This window comes from Fukomys damarensis, unplaced genomic scaffold, assembly GCF_012274545.1.
Source record: "Fukomys damarensis isolate Sample0158 unplaced genomic scaffold, DMR_v1.0_HiC HiC_scaffold_23, whole genome shotgun sequence".
Classification (NCBI taxonomy): domain Eukaryota; kingdom Metazoa; phylum Chordata; class Mammalia; order Rodentia; family Bathyergidae; genus Fukomys; species Fukomys damarensis.
The window spans coordinates 4,575,609-4,588,463 of NW_022900935.1; the positions used below are offsets into that span (position 1 = coordinate 4,575,609).

Genomic DNA, 12,855 nt, shown 5'->3' on the forward strand with positions numbered 1-12,855 from the left:
GAATGTTCAGTATTCTATACCATCAACAGCACAGTGGTAAAGGAACGTTCCTAGAAGCAAGCCACTGGCTCCTATAGTGTGCCCTCATGGGGACCCCATCACGACCCCAGGTAAAGCTGGGCCCCACACCTCACTGAGCCTTGAAGGCAGCACTCCTGGCCTCTTCCCTGTCTCCCCAGAGATAGAAAGCCTGGAATCAGAGCTACAAGGAGACTCCCACTCAGAATCAAATATATCACAAACATATCCATGCCTGCCTCGGGAGAGACAGTGTGGGTAGCTGGGCTGTGTTACAGTCCACCTAAGCGACATACCTGATCTCTCCCTGCCCACTCAAGCGATGTTCTTTGTGAAGATCAGATGACAGTTGCCTAAAAAGGCTTTTGAAACTAGAAAACCACATAAGCCAGAGGTTGTTATTATTATAACATTAGTTCCACAGCATTCCCCAAGGCACTGCTATGTGCCTGGCATTTGTGTGAAGCCCTGGGGATACGGAGACAAACAAGAAAGCTCCGGCAGCTGCCCCAGAGGGAAACGTGGTCTGATGCAGGAAGAGACACAGGGAGCCCAGTTCTGGGACAGATGGAGGCAGCAGGCTGCACAGGGCACTCAGTTCCGGTGGAGGGACCCAGTTCAGGTGCAGGGAAGGCTTCCTGGAGGAGGTGCCGTCTCAACTGACACCAGGAGGATGTGCAGTAGTTGGCTGAACGGGGAGGGTGGGAGGGAAGCTTGGAGAATGACATTTGCTGAAGTACAGAGGCATAAAAAGTTCTATCTTCTGGAAAGGGCAGCACAGCCAGGGTATTGTGGACTCAGGCCTAGGGCCTCGCGGACAGGGGGCAGTTGGGATTGTTGGCATAGACCAACCCCCCATCAGCTTTGCTTACTGTCGGTGACTCTGGAACAGTTTAGAGAATGGAAAAGGAGCCCTCCCTGAAAGTGGGACCAAAGCAGGGTCTTCCACCTTCCACCATAAGGACGGCCCAGCATACTGGGAAGGACTCACCACAGTCTTGCCTCACCTCGCGGAGCAGTCTTTCAAGGCTGCCAAGCCTCGGTCTATCCCTGGTCCCCTTCCTCTAATTCCTCCATTATGCCTCTGCCCCAGGGTTCCCCTAAAACTCAGACTTAGAGATGGATTCCCCCGGGGAAGGTAAAGGACCTGACCTGCTGTTCACTGAGCATGTACCAGGTGCTAAGAGGTTCATCATAATTCTTCCCTTCCAGCACACTCCGAGGCCGAGGCTTACTGTCCAATTCCACAGAGGAATAATAAGCCCAGGTCGCTCATGGAATGTGTATTGAAGGTTCGGGTTAGTGGAAGCATGAAAAGGAAACAAGGATAAGTTCCTTGGTCTGTGGTGGCCTTGTGGGTGCCTTTGGACAAATGACCACTTTTCTAACCCTTGATGGGGTAAGGACAGTGTTGCTGCCTCTGTGGGCTGCTGGGGGTGGGGGGCGGCCCTCACCGAGATGTGCACCCAAAGCACTATCTTAAACTAAGCAGCCTTCCCCTGAGCTCTGCCTACCTGCTCCTGGGGGCCAGCACTACAGCTGGTTAAAGTGAAATCTCCCCACTCACCACAGGAGTAAAGTCCAACTACAGGCATGGGGCATATCACCGTGTTCACTGAGCTATCCTGTCCCTCAGACTCCAAGATGCAATTCTTTCCAGCTCAGCTAGGCCTCCAGGAAGACCCAGCCCCTCTTCCTGTCACGGTCAAGCATCTCAGATCTGCCCTCACCCACGGATGTGAGCCCCTCTCCTCCAGTGGCAGGAACACAGCCAGGCTCCCATAGACCACAGAAACTGCCCAGGGTCTTTCCCAGACGTCTACCAGAAAACAAGAGAAAGGTCCCTGCTGTGTGGCTGCAGATAAGACCCTCACCGTTTCTGTGCCCATTTCTTCATAACTTCGGGAGATCCGTGAAAACACTGAAGTCCGTGGAAAGGTGATGTCTTTCCTCTTCAGCAAGTACTTATGTAAAGACTGTTCCAGGGACAGCGACAAACAAGATGGGCATTGTCTCTCGGCAAGCTTGCATCCTCTTGGGCCTCTGTTTACACGTCTGTTACGTGAAGACTCTAACAGTGCCTGCCTCACAGAGTCATCATGAGGGTTAAATAAATTAACATTCATAAAGAGTTTAGCACAGGGCCTGAGGCTGCACACATGCCCCTGCAGACCTTTAGCAGTGGGCGTAGTATTCTTCACGGGCGATAAGGATCAGATGAGACAATACAGGCAGAGCATTTAGGGTTGTGACTGTCTGACTGTGCCCCATAAGCATGAAAGCTATTTCCTCAAGCCTGAGAGAGGGTGACAGAGGCATGAGCAACAAAGGGACTTGCCCCAAATCTCACAGCCACAGCTTTTAACCAGGCTCTGAAATAGGACGTCCTAACCTGAGCACATGAGGTTTGGGCCGGACGGTCCTGTGGGGCCTGCCTGGCACTAAAGGATGGTTAGCAGCATCCCTGGCCTCTGCCCACTGGATACCAAGAGCAGCCGCTACTCCCACACATCGTGACATCAGAAATATCTCTAGACACCACCAAGTCCCCTGACAGCCAAGCCACCCCCGCCGTGCGCTGAGAACCGCTACTCCATACCGACCCTTGAGCTCATATTTCAAGAAACCCCAAGATCTTACCCTAGCCCCCTTACCTCCTAACCCAGACACCGTAAATGCCTCATGCCTACCTCTCCCCAAAGGACCTGCCCTTTTTTCAAGCAAACTCCAACCTGTGCCCCCCGCTCAAGGTCTTCCTGCACCCAAAGTCCCCTCCCCACCTCTGTCCTTTTCTCCACTGCTTGGATGTAATCCCAACAGCCTCCACCACAGAACGTAGTTGAAGCCTGGCCCTCAGTATGGCAAGCTCTATACCTGTAGCATCGTTAGTAGAGAATGCATCTGTCCTGACCTGGCTCCTACCCCAACACCAGACAGAAGCACCTGAGGACCAGGAGCTGTGCCTGCCTCCAACACCCAGCACAAAGCCAGGCATTTGGGGCCTAGAGCTCAAGCAGCCTTTAGGGGAGTGTGAAAGGCCACAGGCTAAGGAAACAGCAAGGCCTGGAACTTAGGAGGGGATAAAAGTTGAAACCGTGAGCCAGGCGCAGGCTCAGTTTCCACTTCTGGATGCTTCCTGATTGAGGGCTGGTGACTCAAACTCTGTGAGCCTCAGTTTCTTCATCTGTGAAACAGGGAGAATATACAGTGTCCTCACTATGAGAATGAAATCAGGCAACGTACAGAGGACTTAGCGCTGGGGCGCAGTGTAGTTGAGAAAGCAGACATAATCCTAACGTTGCACAGGGATCCAACGCAGAGGCCACGCCTCCACAGCACCTGTGGGGCTAGGTCAGCAGTCCAGGAAGCACCCGAACAGGAATTACCACTTCAGTGTCCCCGAAGAGGACCAGAGCAGAGCAGTAGAAACTCCAGTCTCCAGGCCAGAGCTCCCCGCTTCCGGGGCAAGGGTTCCAGGTGCAGGCGGGAGGTGGTGGGAAGCTCGGAGCCCCGAGGCTCCCACAGGGCCTAACCCTGGAACTTCTGTAGCTGCAAAGAGGGCCTGGGGAACCATGATGCGAAGACGCCCGACCGCGGGGGCAGGGAGGGCGGAGGGAGGCCGCTGGGGAGGCCGCCAGACACTGTAAATAATTCACACAGATGAACTGGAGATAGCGCCACGCGTGGGGGATTGAGTTCAGGTCCAGCAGGCTCAGACCGCTGCAGGGGACTTGGGGGCTCCCCGGCCAGAGTGGGAGCGGGGCCCCCGCTGCCAGGAAAACACCGCCCCAAGTGCGGACTCGGTGCCACTCCCTGCCATTGAGGGAGGGAGCTCCCCGGAACTGCCCCGCGGGGCCACCGGCCTGCCGCCTCCGCCCCCGCCGTCTCCATGGCAACCGGCTGGCCTGGTCCAGGGTTCACGGCCAACCCGATCCTCGGGCTCCCCTCCCCAGCGGGAGCCCGGGCCGTCTCAGACTCCCTTCCCTTCACTCCTGGAGCCTCGGAGCTTCCGGGCCGGCAATAGAACAACGTCTTGCCCGACCCCCCACCTCGCCTTAGGTGGGAGCAGTTGAGACCACCGGCTCAGCTCTGGACGGCCTTCCTGGGTTTCAGGACCAACTCCACCACGCTAAAACTGTGGGATCCGTCCAAGGCAGGTGACCTTTCCTCTCTGAGCCTCAGCATCCCTGATCTGTAAAATGCCATGATGATGATGATGATGATGATGAAATTAAATGAACCAAAATGCAAAAAGTGAGAAACAATGACTGCTCTAGAGCCAGCACACGGTAAATATTATTTTCCACATTGAGAAATGGAGAGAGACACTTCTCTGAGACACTTAGGGTGGGTGCTGATGGCTTGCTATCGGGAGTTTCCCTGAGAGTTGCCAACACTCCCTGGGGGCCCACCTCCCACCTCTACCTCTAGAAGTGCACGTTGAATTGTCATCTATCTGACACTGAGGTCCTGAACCAGAAGAGGCCGTGCTTTAGCCAGCAATCTCCCTAGTGCCAAGCACAAGCCCCACCCCCTCCAGGCCTGCCTAGTTGTTGAATGGATATAGATTTAATGAATTCCTTAATCTCTTCCAACGAGCACTGTCTCAGAGCAAACCCCTGACACCCTTGGCCGCCCAGCTGTCTGCCTTACAGGACCTCTCTCACCTTGACCACTTCCTGTCACTCTGCCTGGCCCCCACCCCACCCCACCCCACCCCCGTTCTGTTAGGATTTCCCACGGCAAGTGTCCCAAGTCCTCCTCCCTCCAGCCTGTCTTCCCTAACTTCCTTCCTCCCCTTAGTGACCCTTTGTCCTCAAAAAAGCTGTTTCTGGGTTGAGGACCCTGCTCCAGGCTCCAGGGGTGTGTGCTTACCCTGAGTTGGGGACAAAGCCTCCGGGGTAAGGGACAACAAGGTGAGCCAAACACTTAAGGCAGAGCCTGAGGGACATGGATGGGGGCCTGCGGCTGGGGAGGTAGGAGTGGGAGACACCCGGTGGCTGCCTTTCTGGGACTCCTGGTCCTTCTGGGGAAGGGGGGTTGGGGGGTTTGGACACAGGATCTCTATCCCCAGGGGCCACCCCACTAGCTCCATTCCAGCTGCCAGGTTTCCTCGGTTACCAGCAGTCACCGGGGATTTATTTTTGCATATGGTTTGGGAGAATCTCTGCTGCTGGAATGACAACCTTTTTTTTTTTTTTTTCCCCTTCTCCTTCCCTCCAATAGGCAGATTTTATAAACCAGAGCAGCTGCCTGAAGGTTTCCAAGAAAAAAATTCTGCACAGTTTCTAACCAGGGTGACAGATCCTCCACAGGAAGTTGCTTTTATTAATTTTTTTCATCTTTTTTTTTTTTTTTTTTTTTTTTTTTTTTTTTTTTTTTTATTTTTTTTTTTTTTTTTTTTTTTTTTTTTTTTTTTTGGTAAGGCTCCATCTATCGGTCATCAGGCAGCACCTTGGGAATTCTGGGCATTTTAAGCCCCCACCCCCAACACCATTTGCCTGGAACTTGTGATTACATCTAAACCACAGTGGGCTTGCCCAACACAGGGGCAGACATCAAACTATTGAAAAACTGGGTCACTCAAATTGCCTGTGCAGAAGAATCCCAAATAATTTATGGAAGTGCCCCTTCCCTCAAGGAGCAGGCAGCACCTTGGGAATTCTGGGCATTTTAAGCCCCCACCCCCAACACCATTTGCCTGGAACTTGTGATTACATCTAAACCACAGTGGGCTTGCCCAACACAGGGGCAGACATCAAACTATTGAAAAACTGGGTCACTCAAATTGCCTGTGCAGAAGAATCCCAAATAATTTATGGAAGTGCCCCTTCCCTCAAGGAGCAAGAAGGTGGAGCAGAACTCCCTGCCTTTAAATGCGGACTGCACATAATGATCTCTTTCCAGAGCTTGCAGTGTGAAAAGGGAGAGAAAAGAGCGATTTTGTAGTGGAGACACCTACAAACACAACCTCAACCAGATGATAAAATGTAGCCCCACTGTAGATGAGTCGTGTCTATAGCTGTGCCCTGATGCGATGCGAAGAGTGCGTTCCGTCCATATTCTTCCTCCCACAGCCCATAACCTCACCTGAACCATGAGAAAAGCACGAGGCAAACCCTAACTGAGGCACAGGCTACGAAATACCTCTCCACGGCTCCATCAAAAACAAGGTAAGTCTGAGAAATTCACACAGCCCAGAGGAGCCCAAGGAGGCACGATAAATAAATGCAGTGTGGTGTTCCACGTGGAATCCTGGAACACACAAAAGATAACAGATAAAAATCTGAAGAAGACCATTCATAGGAATATTCCGAAGTTGACTCCTTAGTGGTAAAGATAATAAATAATAATAAGTGCCAGAATAATGCCAGATGTTAACAGCAGGAAGAAACCGGGTCAGGGGATATGGCAACTCTATATTATCTTCATAACTTTTCTGTACATTATTTTTTCTTAAAAGGATCCTATGTTTGGGTTTCAGGGTGTCTCCAAGACCCACTTGTCTCTGGTTCTCTCTTTTTGCCACAGTGAGGAACTGAGCTGCTGAATTTTGGGGTACCCAAACCCCTAGATCCCAATCTTCCCTCCATAGGAAATACATAATCATTCTCAAGGCCAGGAAAAACTCCGGTCTTGTTCACTATTCTATACTCAGCTTCACACAGGGCCAGGCACACAGTAGGTGCTAAATCAATATTTATCAAATGAAAGAAACTTGTGGCAGTCTTGTGGAAGGAACTGAACCAAGCAGAAAGCCAGTCTCCTCCAGCCAGATAGGAAGCCTTCCACCAATGTGGTTCGAAGAGGGCTGTAGACTTCTTTTGACACTGCCTTCTAGGAGCAAGCACACAGATTTCCTTAGTATTGTATTTATCCGGGTCCTTGGGGGATGGTTGGAGACCAGGAGAGGCCAGCAAACGCCCTCAAACCATTCCCCAACTGTTTGTCCAAATTCCCACCCTTCCCACCTTTAAGAAGCCGTCACTGCCCTCTCAGTGCAGCTGCCAAAAACCTATCTGCAAATAAGCTTCGTATAAGAGCTATCTGCTGTGTGCATTGCCTGGCACAGAGCAGGCACTGCACCGGTATTAATCTTTATGGCTGCCACTTGTATGCATCTGACCTTACGATGAGGTGGTGAACAGGGTTCTCCTGTGATCTTTCATGAGGATTATCATCGTCCTCATTTTGTGGAAGAAACCAGCCTAAAGAGCTTGAGAGATGCCCCCAAATTGCAGTTAAAAAATACAGGTAGAGAGTTCATATCTGAATCATCTGAGTCCCAAATTTATGCCCCAGCCACACCAATGTCTGTCCCCTCCCTGTAGCCAGAGCCTTCTGCCAGGCCCTGAGCCCCTGAGCCCCTGGGAGCAGGACCTGAGCTGTCTGCTCTGGCTCCCTCTTGAAGAGGTGCCCCAGCCTCATTCTTTCATCTGTGGCCTCCAGACAACTGGTCATTTTGTTTTAAAGCAGTCTCTTTGTTTTAAAACTTAATTTGCCAATTCCCCCCTTAGAGGTGCTTTTTGCTATTGCTTCGGGCTGTCAGCCTGGACAGGCAACCAGAACTGAATCCAGGGAGACTTACGCTGATTACAAGCATTCAATTAGTTAAGCTTGAGTGATGCGGTCCTGGTGCTGTGTTGGCTGATTGGAGATACAGAGACACCCTCCCCCACCTTGATCTTTGGATAGCCCTGTCTATATTAATTGCTGTCGATCCAAACACTTCAAATATGTCCTTCACTCAGTATAATTTGATGTCTGCCCAATCCCCAAAGTGCCTTCTCAACAAATGTTTACCCAATGCTATAGCATATTTAAAATTTTTATTTTCTCTTTTGTTGAATGGATTCCCGAGGAAAGGCAGACCGTGCCTCCCTGGGCAGAGAAACCAAATTCACTGCTGAACTTTTTAATGCATCACTTATTAAACTGGACCTGGAACCTTGGCCCAGGGCTCCCTAGCTCACCCTTTCCCATCAGAGGGCAGCTCCAGGCCAGAGCTGACCACATCCAAGCCCTGGCCCATTCTGACCCCTGCTGCAGTAACAACAAACCAACAGAAGGAGCATTAAGGGCCGAAGGACTTGGCTGCAGCTGGGTGCAAGCCCAGGTCTGGGGTCAGATAATTCTGCATCCCCACCCTGGAGTATGGCCTCTGGGTTCCAGTTCTGCCCCTGCAATGTACCGGTCAAATCACCTTTCAGGGCTTTTTACCCTTTCTGAGCTCTGCTTTGTGCAGTATAATCAGAGTGGTAATGGTGCCTATTTCATAGGACTCATGCAAGCCTGGTGTACAGCAAAAGCTCAGTTATTGAGGATACCTCAGGTCCTTTTAGCCTCTCTGGGGACTCAACTTCTTCGCATACTAAAGAAAGTGAACAGCTCTGGGTTTCCAAAGTTACGGGACTGATCATGTGAGAATAAATGGCAAAGCACTTAGTTACAGCACAGTGCTTTGATCAGGTACGAAGTAATTATTCCTAAGTGTGCAGAGAAACTGCATCTTCCAAAGACATCTTTTCACATGGCTCCTGCCTTTTGACAGATTGATGTCCAAATGGAAGGGGCCCCGGCCCTTAACTCTGTAATAGAACTTTTCAGCATCTTGGGGGTAAAGCAGAGGGGATCAAGGGGATAGCTAGGCTCCACGGTACTTAAGGACCCTTTAGTTCCAAGGCACTGGGAGTCCTCAGGAAGGTCAGGTTCAAAAAGAGGGCCACACACCCCCAAACTGGTACCCCCCCAAATCATCTTGGGTAACCCCAGCTCCAGCGTCCCCACCACTTCTAATCATGATGGTGCTGATGAATAATTCTAGGCTGGGCCTGCTGAGCTTCAAGGCCTCCACTGCCCAGGAATGGGGATGATACATCACCCCTCCCCCAGGGCCCCTAGAGCCCGTCTCCCTCCCCGCCTTCCCCGGTACTCTTACCTGAGTCTGAGTCACACTCCAGATCCTGTCACTGAGCTGTGAGCTGTGTTGTGATTCCCAGCTGACAGTTTTACAACAAACACATTAAAAGCTCCCAGCACTGGGGCTTCCGGATGTGACAGCCCAGTTAGAAAACCTCTCCAGGCCTTTCTTCACCCGGATCCCTCCTTCCCAACCTGCCTCCCCGGGCCACCTGAACCACCACCATTAACTGGCCCGGGGCCTAACAAGGGCCTGGGAGTCTTTTCTTAACAAGCTTTTGCAAGTGGCGACGGGAAGGGCTGCTATGGATACCTAAAACCTCCAGGCTGTGGGCCCTGAAGAACGGGCTCATCCTCAATCCCCGGACCAGTGAGCTCTGGAACAGAGGCTGCCCTGAGGACTGGTGGCCCTTGACCCTGGACCATGGCTTGACACTGAATGCCTCTCTGTACTGAGTGCTGTGTGACCCTGCTCAACCCTGAGGCTGCAGGTGGATTATCCGCCACTTTACAGATTGGGCAACTGAGGCTTAAAGTTGTCCCTGGACTTCCCCAACTTTAGCTAGGAAGTTGAACTGGTATCTGAAACCAAGTCTGTCAGCCTCTCTGCTGCTCTTAAGACTGGCAGTTTCAGCCAGGCATGGTAATCCCACCACTTTGGGAGGCTAAGGGGAGAGGATCACAAGTGTAAGCCCAGTCTGGTCAATCTATCAATTTAGGGAGATCTCATCTTTAAAAAACAAGTTACAAATGAGGCTGGGAATGTAGCTCAGGGCTAAAGCTCTGACCCCAGGGGGGCAGGGGGACACACAGGACACTGACAGCCTCCTAGCCCATCATCTCTCCTCTCACCATTCCACCAGGAATGGCAGAACAGAGAAGCCCTCAACTGACAAATACAAAACGGAGTAAATCCACAATGGAGATGGCCTCGATCGTGCAGCCCACCTCTCTTCCGGTAGGAACCCATCCACAGAGACATCCCCATGCCTGCTGCCTCAAAGGCTTTAAAGCCAATCTCCCCTCCTTCCTCTGGGCAAACAGCACATCAGCAGCAAGTCCCCCAGAACCAACGTGGAGCAAAGAGGAGAATGAGACACAGGAACAGTTCTTTATTGTACACTGGAGAAATAGCCCTGTGTGCTGGTTCAAGGTGCAACATACAGAATATTGAATTATGAAAAGAGGAAACTGAGAAAGGAAGGGAAACCTCTTGAGGTCCAAAGTTGCAAACAAACAAAAAAGGAAAATGGTAAAAGATTCCTCACGCAAGAGGCATTTTTGCAAATACCATGCAAAACAGGCAGCTGGTGTGCCTTAAGAGAATCCCTATAAATAACAGAAAAGACACTCCAAGCATTCCTTTATGTGGACTCAGAGCACAGGGAAAAGGAAAGATACCAAAATGCCTTTTGGCATTTTCAAGATATTTGGCACTCTTGTGATTACATTTTTTTTTACAGTCCATTAAAGAGAATAAACTGACACAATATTAGAGAAAAAAACAGGCGGCTCACACAACAGACTGCAGAGGGAGGTTAGAAAAAGCTCAAGCATTTTTTTCTGTTTTTCGTGGTTTTTTTTTTCTGACATATAAAATGTGTCCTTTTGCATTAACTTGGGCAAATAGCTTGCAACAACAAAGAAACACAAGCTTTACAATGCATTTTAAAGTAAAACCAGGATCCTGTCTATGGTCCATTCCTTAGAAAAGTTATCTTCTTGTTTTAAACACATTCCTAATAACTTCAAAAGATGAGTAAAATGAAACAGTATCTACAGAGATCCTTTTCTGATTTTTTGTACATCCAAGGATAACACAAAAAAATAAAACTGGACAGCATCTCACATCCCAAGTGCACAGAATCGTTTTTGCAAGATTAAATAATGTAAACATTGGGTACAGCCAAATCAGCAAAGAATGCCAACACCTCAAAACACCCGGTGCTGCCGCTACATTAAGTGGTTCAAAATCCAGATCTATAATTGCGCAATATTCACCGTATATAAAAAGAAATAGATATAAATTTTGACAAATAGCTGCAACTGAGACTTCTTTTTTATTTCTTTATATGTGTGTATATAGTGATTTTTAATTTTTTTATTTTATGTATTTTTTTTTTTAAATTTTTGCAGAGGAGCCCAAAGCCTGCTGCTCCTCCTCCACCTCCTCCTCCTCCTCCTTCTCCACCTCCTGCCTCATCTGTCTCCCGGCCTGACACGAGATACAGGTTGTTGTTTTCATCGTGGATAGCAAGCTAGTAATAAATTTCAAAGTGCTTTCTCTTTTTCATGCTTTTGCCAATAACCGTTACGGCCGCTGTTCCCATTCTTTCTTAACTCACTGTCTTTGGGGGAGTTAGACACCGGGAGGTGCCTTGTCGGTCATATTTTTCAGCACGTCATCAATCCTATCATCTTCAATAACAACTGTAAAAAAAGGGGATGAAAAGAGGTGAGCACGACTGGGCCTACGGAGAGGTCTTAAACACCCAGCTTTACCCCCAGCGAGGTTTGGGGAGGAGGGCAAAGGAGGAGGAGGGCTCGCTGCGGTGGGAACAGCCCCATCCTCCTGTGCGCCCGAAGTCCCTGCCCTTTCTAGCTTTGAACTGCCCACCCCTCAACCTGTGTCCCGGCTAGGTCCTAAAAGGAAGAGGAGAGGGCGCAAACCCAGGGCCCGGCAGCAGCCAGGGTCCCTGTCCTTCTCTCTCCAGACCACTGACTGAGAAAGGGGGCTCGGAGGCAAAAATGGGAATGGGCAGGGAGGGGCCCAAAGTCTCCCGGTCTCTAGGTCCCCTGGAGATGCCTGGAAGGCACAGATTGCTATTGGACGAGGCTCGGCGTGGAGTGCAGGGAAGCAGGAAAGGACGGGCGGCCGGGCGGGTTCAGACCTGGGCCTGGGCGGGTGCCCCCTGTGCACGGGCCAGCGGCCTTGGCCCCTCTGCTCTCCCAGCTGCTGCAGCAAGGGCAGAGCCTCCCTTTGCTGCCTACCTGGGGCTCTCGTAGTCTCCTCCTTTTTCCTCACTGTCTCCACCCAGCCTCACCTTTCTCAGTCGGGGGGGGGGTCTCTGGGTCTCTAAGTGCGGGGGGTTGGCCACTCTCCACTCTCCCGGGGCGACCCAGGCTCTCCCGACAGCCGTCGGGCTCCCTCGCCGTCCCCGCGCCTCGGGGCTCCCTCTTGGCGCCTCCCAGCGTCTGTCTCTGGGGCTTCTCCCGCTCCCGCTCGGAGTGCCCCGGCTTACAAACCCACAGCCAGCCCCTGCCAAGTAACCATGAAAAGCCAGTGCCACCCAAGTGCCCCTCGCCCTCCCAGAAGGAGTGGGATCCTCTCCCTGAACCCCGCGGTTCCCTAGGCCGTCCCTTGGGGAGCCCTGGGACACCCCCCAGGACCGTAGAGCGAACGCAGCTGCAACTCCACTGCGCAAAACTGGGGGGGGGCACAAAGCAAACTTTGGCGAGGGTGGGGACCTGGGTAGAACCCACCGCCGTCCACTGCGGCTAGAAGACGCCACGCCCCCGGGGTGACCCTAGCGGGGATCCGGCCGAGAGGACACGTACCCGCGGCCCGCCCTGGCCCAACCCGCAGTGCGGGATCCCCCACTCTGCGGGAGAAGATCCCGTCCTGGCGCAGCGGGCTCCCGCGGCTGGGAGACCCCCGCAGGCTGCGGCGCGGGGGAAGAAAGGGGGTGCTGGAGAAGGGGGCTCAGCACTCACCCCGCTTGCTCCGGCCGATCTGCCCCAGCTTGGGCGGCCGCTTGTTCTGCCCGGCGCCGAAGAAGTTGTTGGTGTCCTGCAGGCGGCAGGAGAAGATCTGGCCCACGTCGCCGCCGTCGCCGTAGGGGCTCAGCTTCTCGTCGCCGTAGGGCAGCACCTCCGACATGGTCGCGTCCGGGGGCTCGGCGGCGGCACCTCCTCCGC

General features: G+C 52.0%; 1 protein-coding gene and 1 long non-coding RNA gene across 3 annotated transcripts; one reads left to right on the top strand and one right to left on the bottom strand.

Annotated features, from left to right (window-relative positions):
* Positions 1–2,267: 2,267 nt before the first annotated feature.
* On the top strand, positions 2,268–10,131 carry LOC104863414. Of its 2 annotated transcripts, XR_780558.3 has the most exons (4): positions 2,268–4,307; positions 4,822–4,934; positions 6,096–6,191; positions 9,801–10,131. It is a non-coding gene; the product is annotated as an uncharacterized LOC104863414 (long non-coding RNA). The 2 variants fall into 2 exon arrangements; XR_780556.3 differs by lacking the exons at positions 6,096–6,191; positions 9,801–10,131 and adding an exon at positions 5,245–5,406.
* Positions 10,132–11,183: 1,052 nt separating this feature from the next.
* Positions 11,184–12,849, bottom strand: Camk2n1 (calcium/calmodulin dependent protein kinase II inhibitor 1). Its single transcript, XM_010625787.1, has 2 exons — positions 12,652–12,849; positions 11,184–11,367 (listed from the first exon to the last, which is right to left on the bottom strand). The coding sequence occupies exons 1-2, from the start codon at positions 12,815–12,817 to the stop codon at positions 11,297–11,299; spliced, it is 237 nt and encodes a 78-aa protein (XP_010624089.1). The 5' UTR covers positions 12,818–12,849; the 3' UTR covers positions 11,184–11,296.
* Positions 12,850–12,855: the final 6 nt, after the last annotated feature.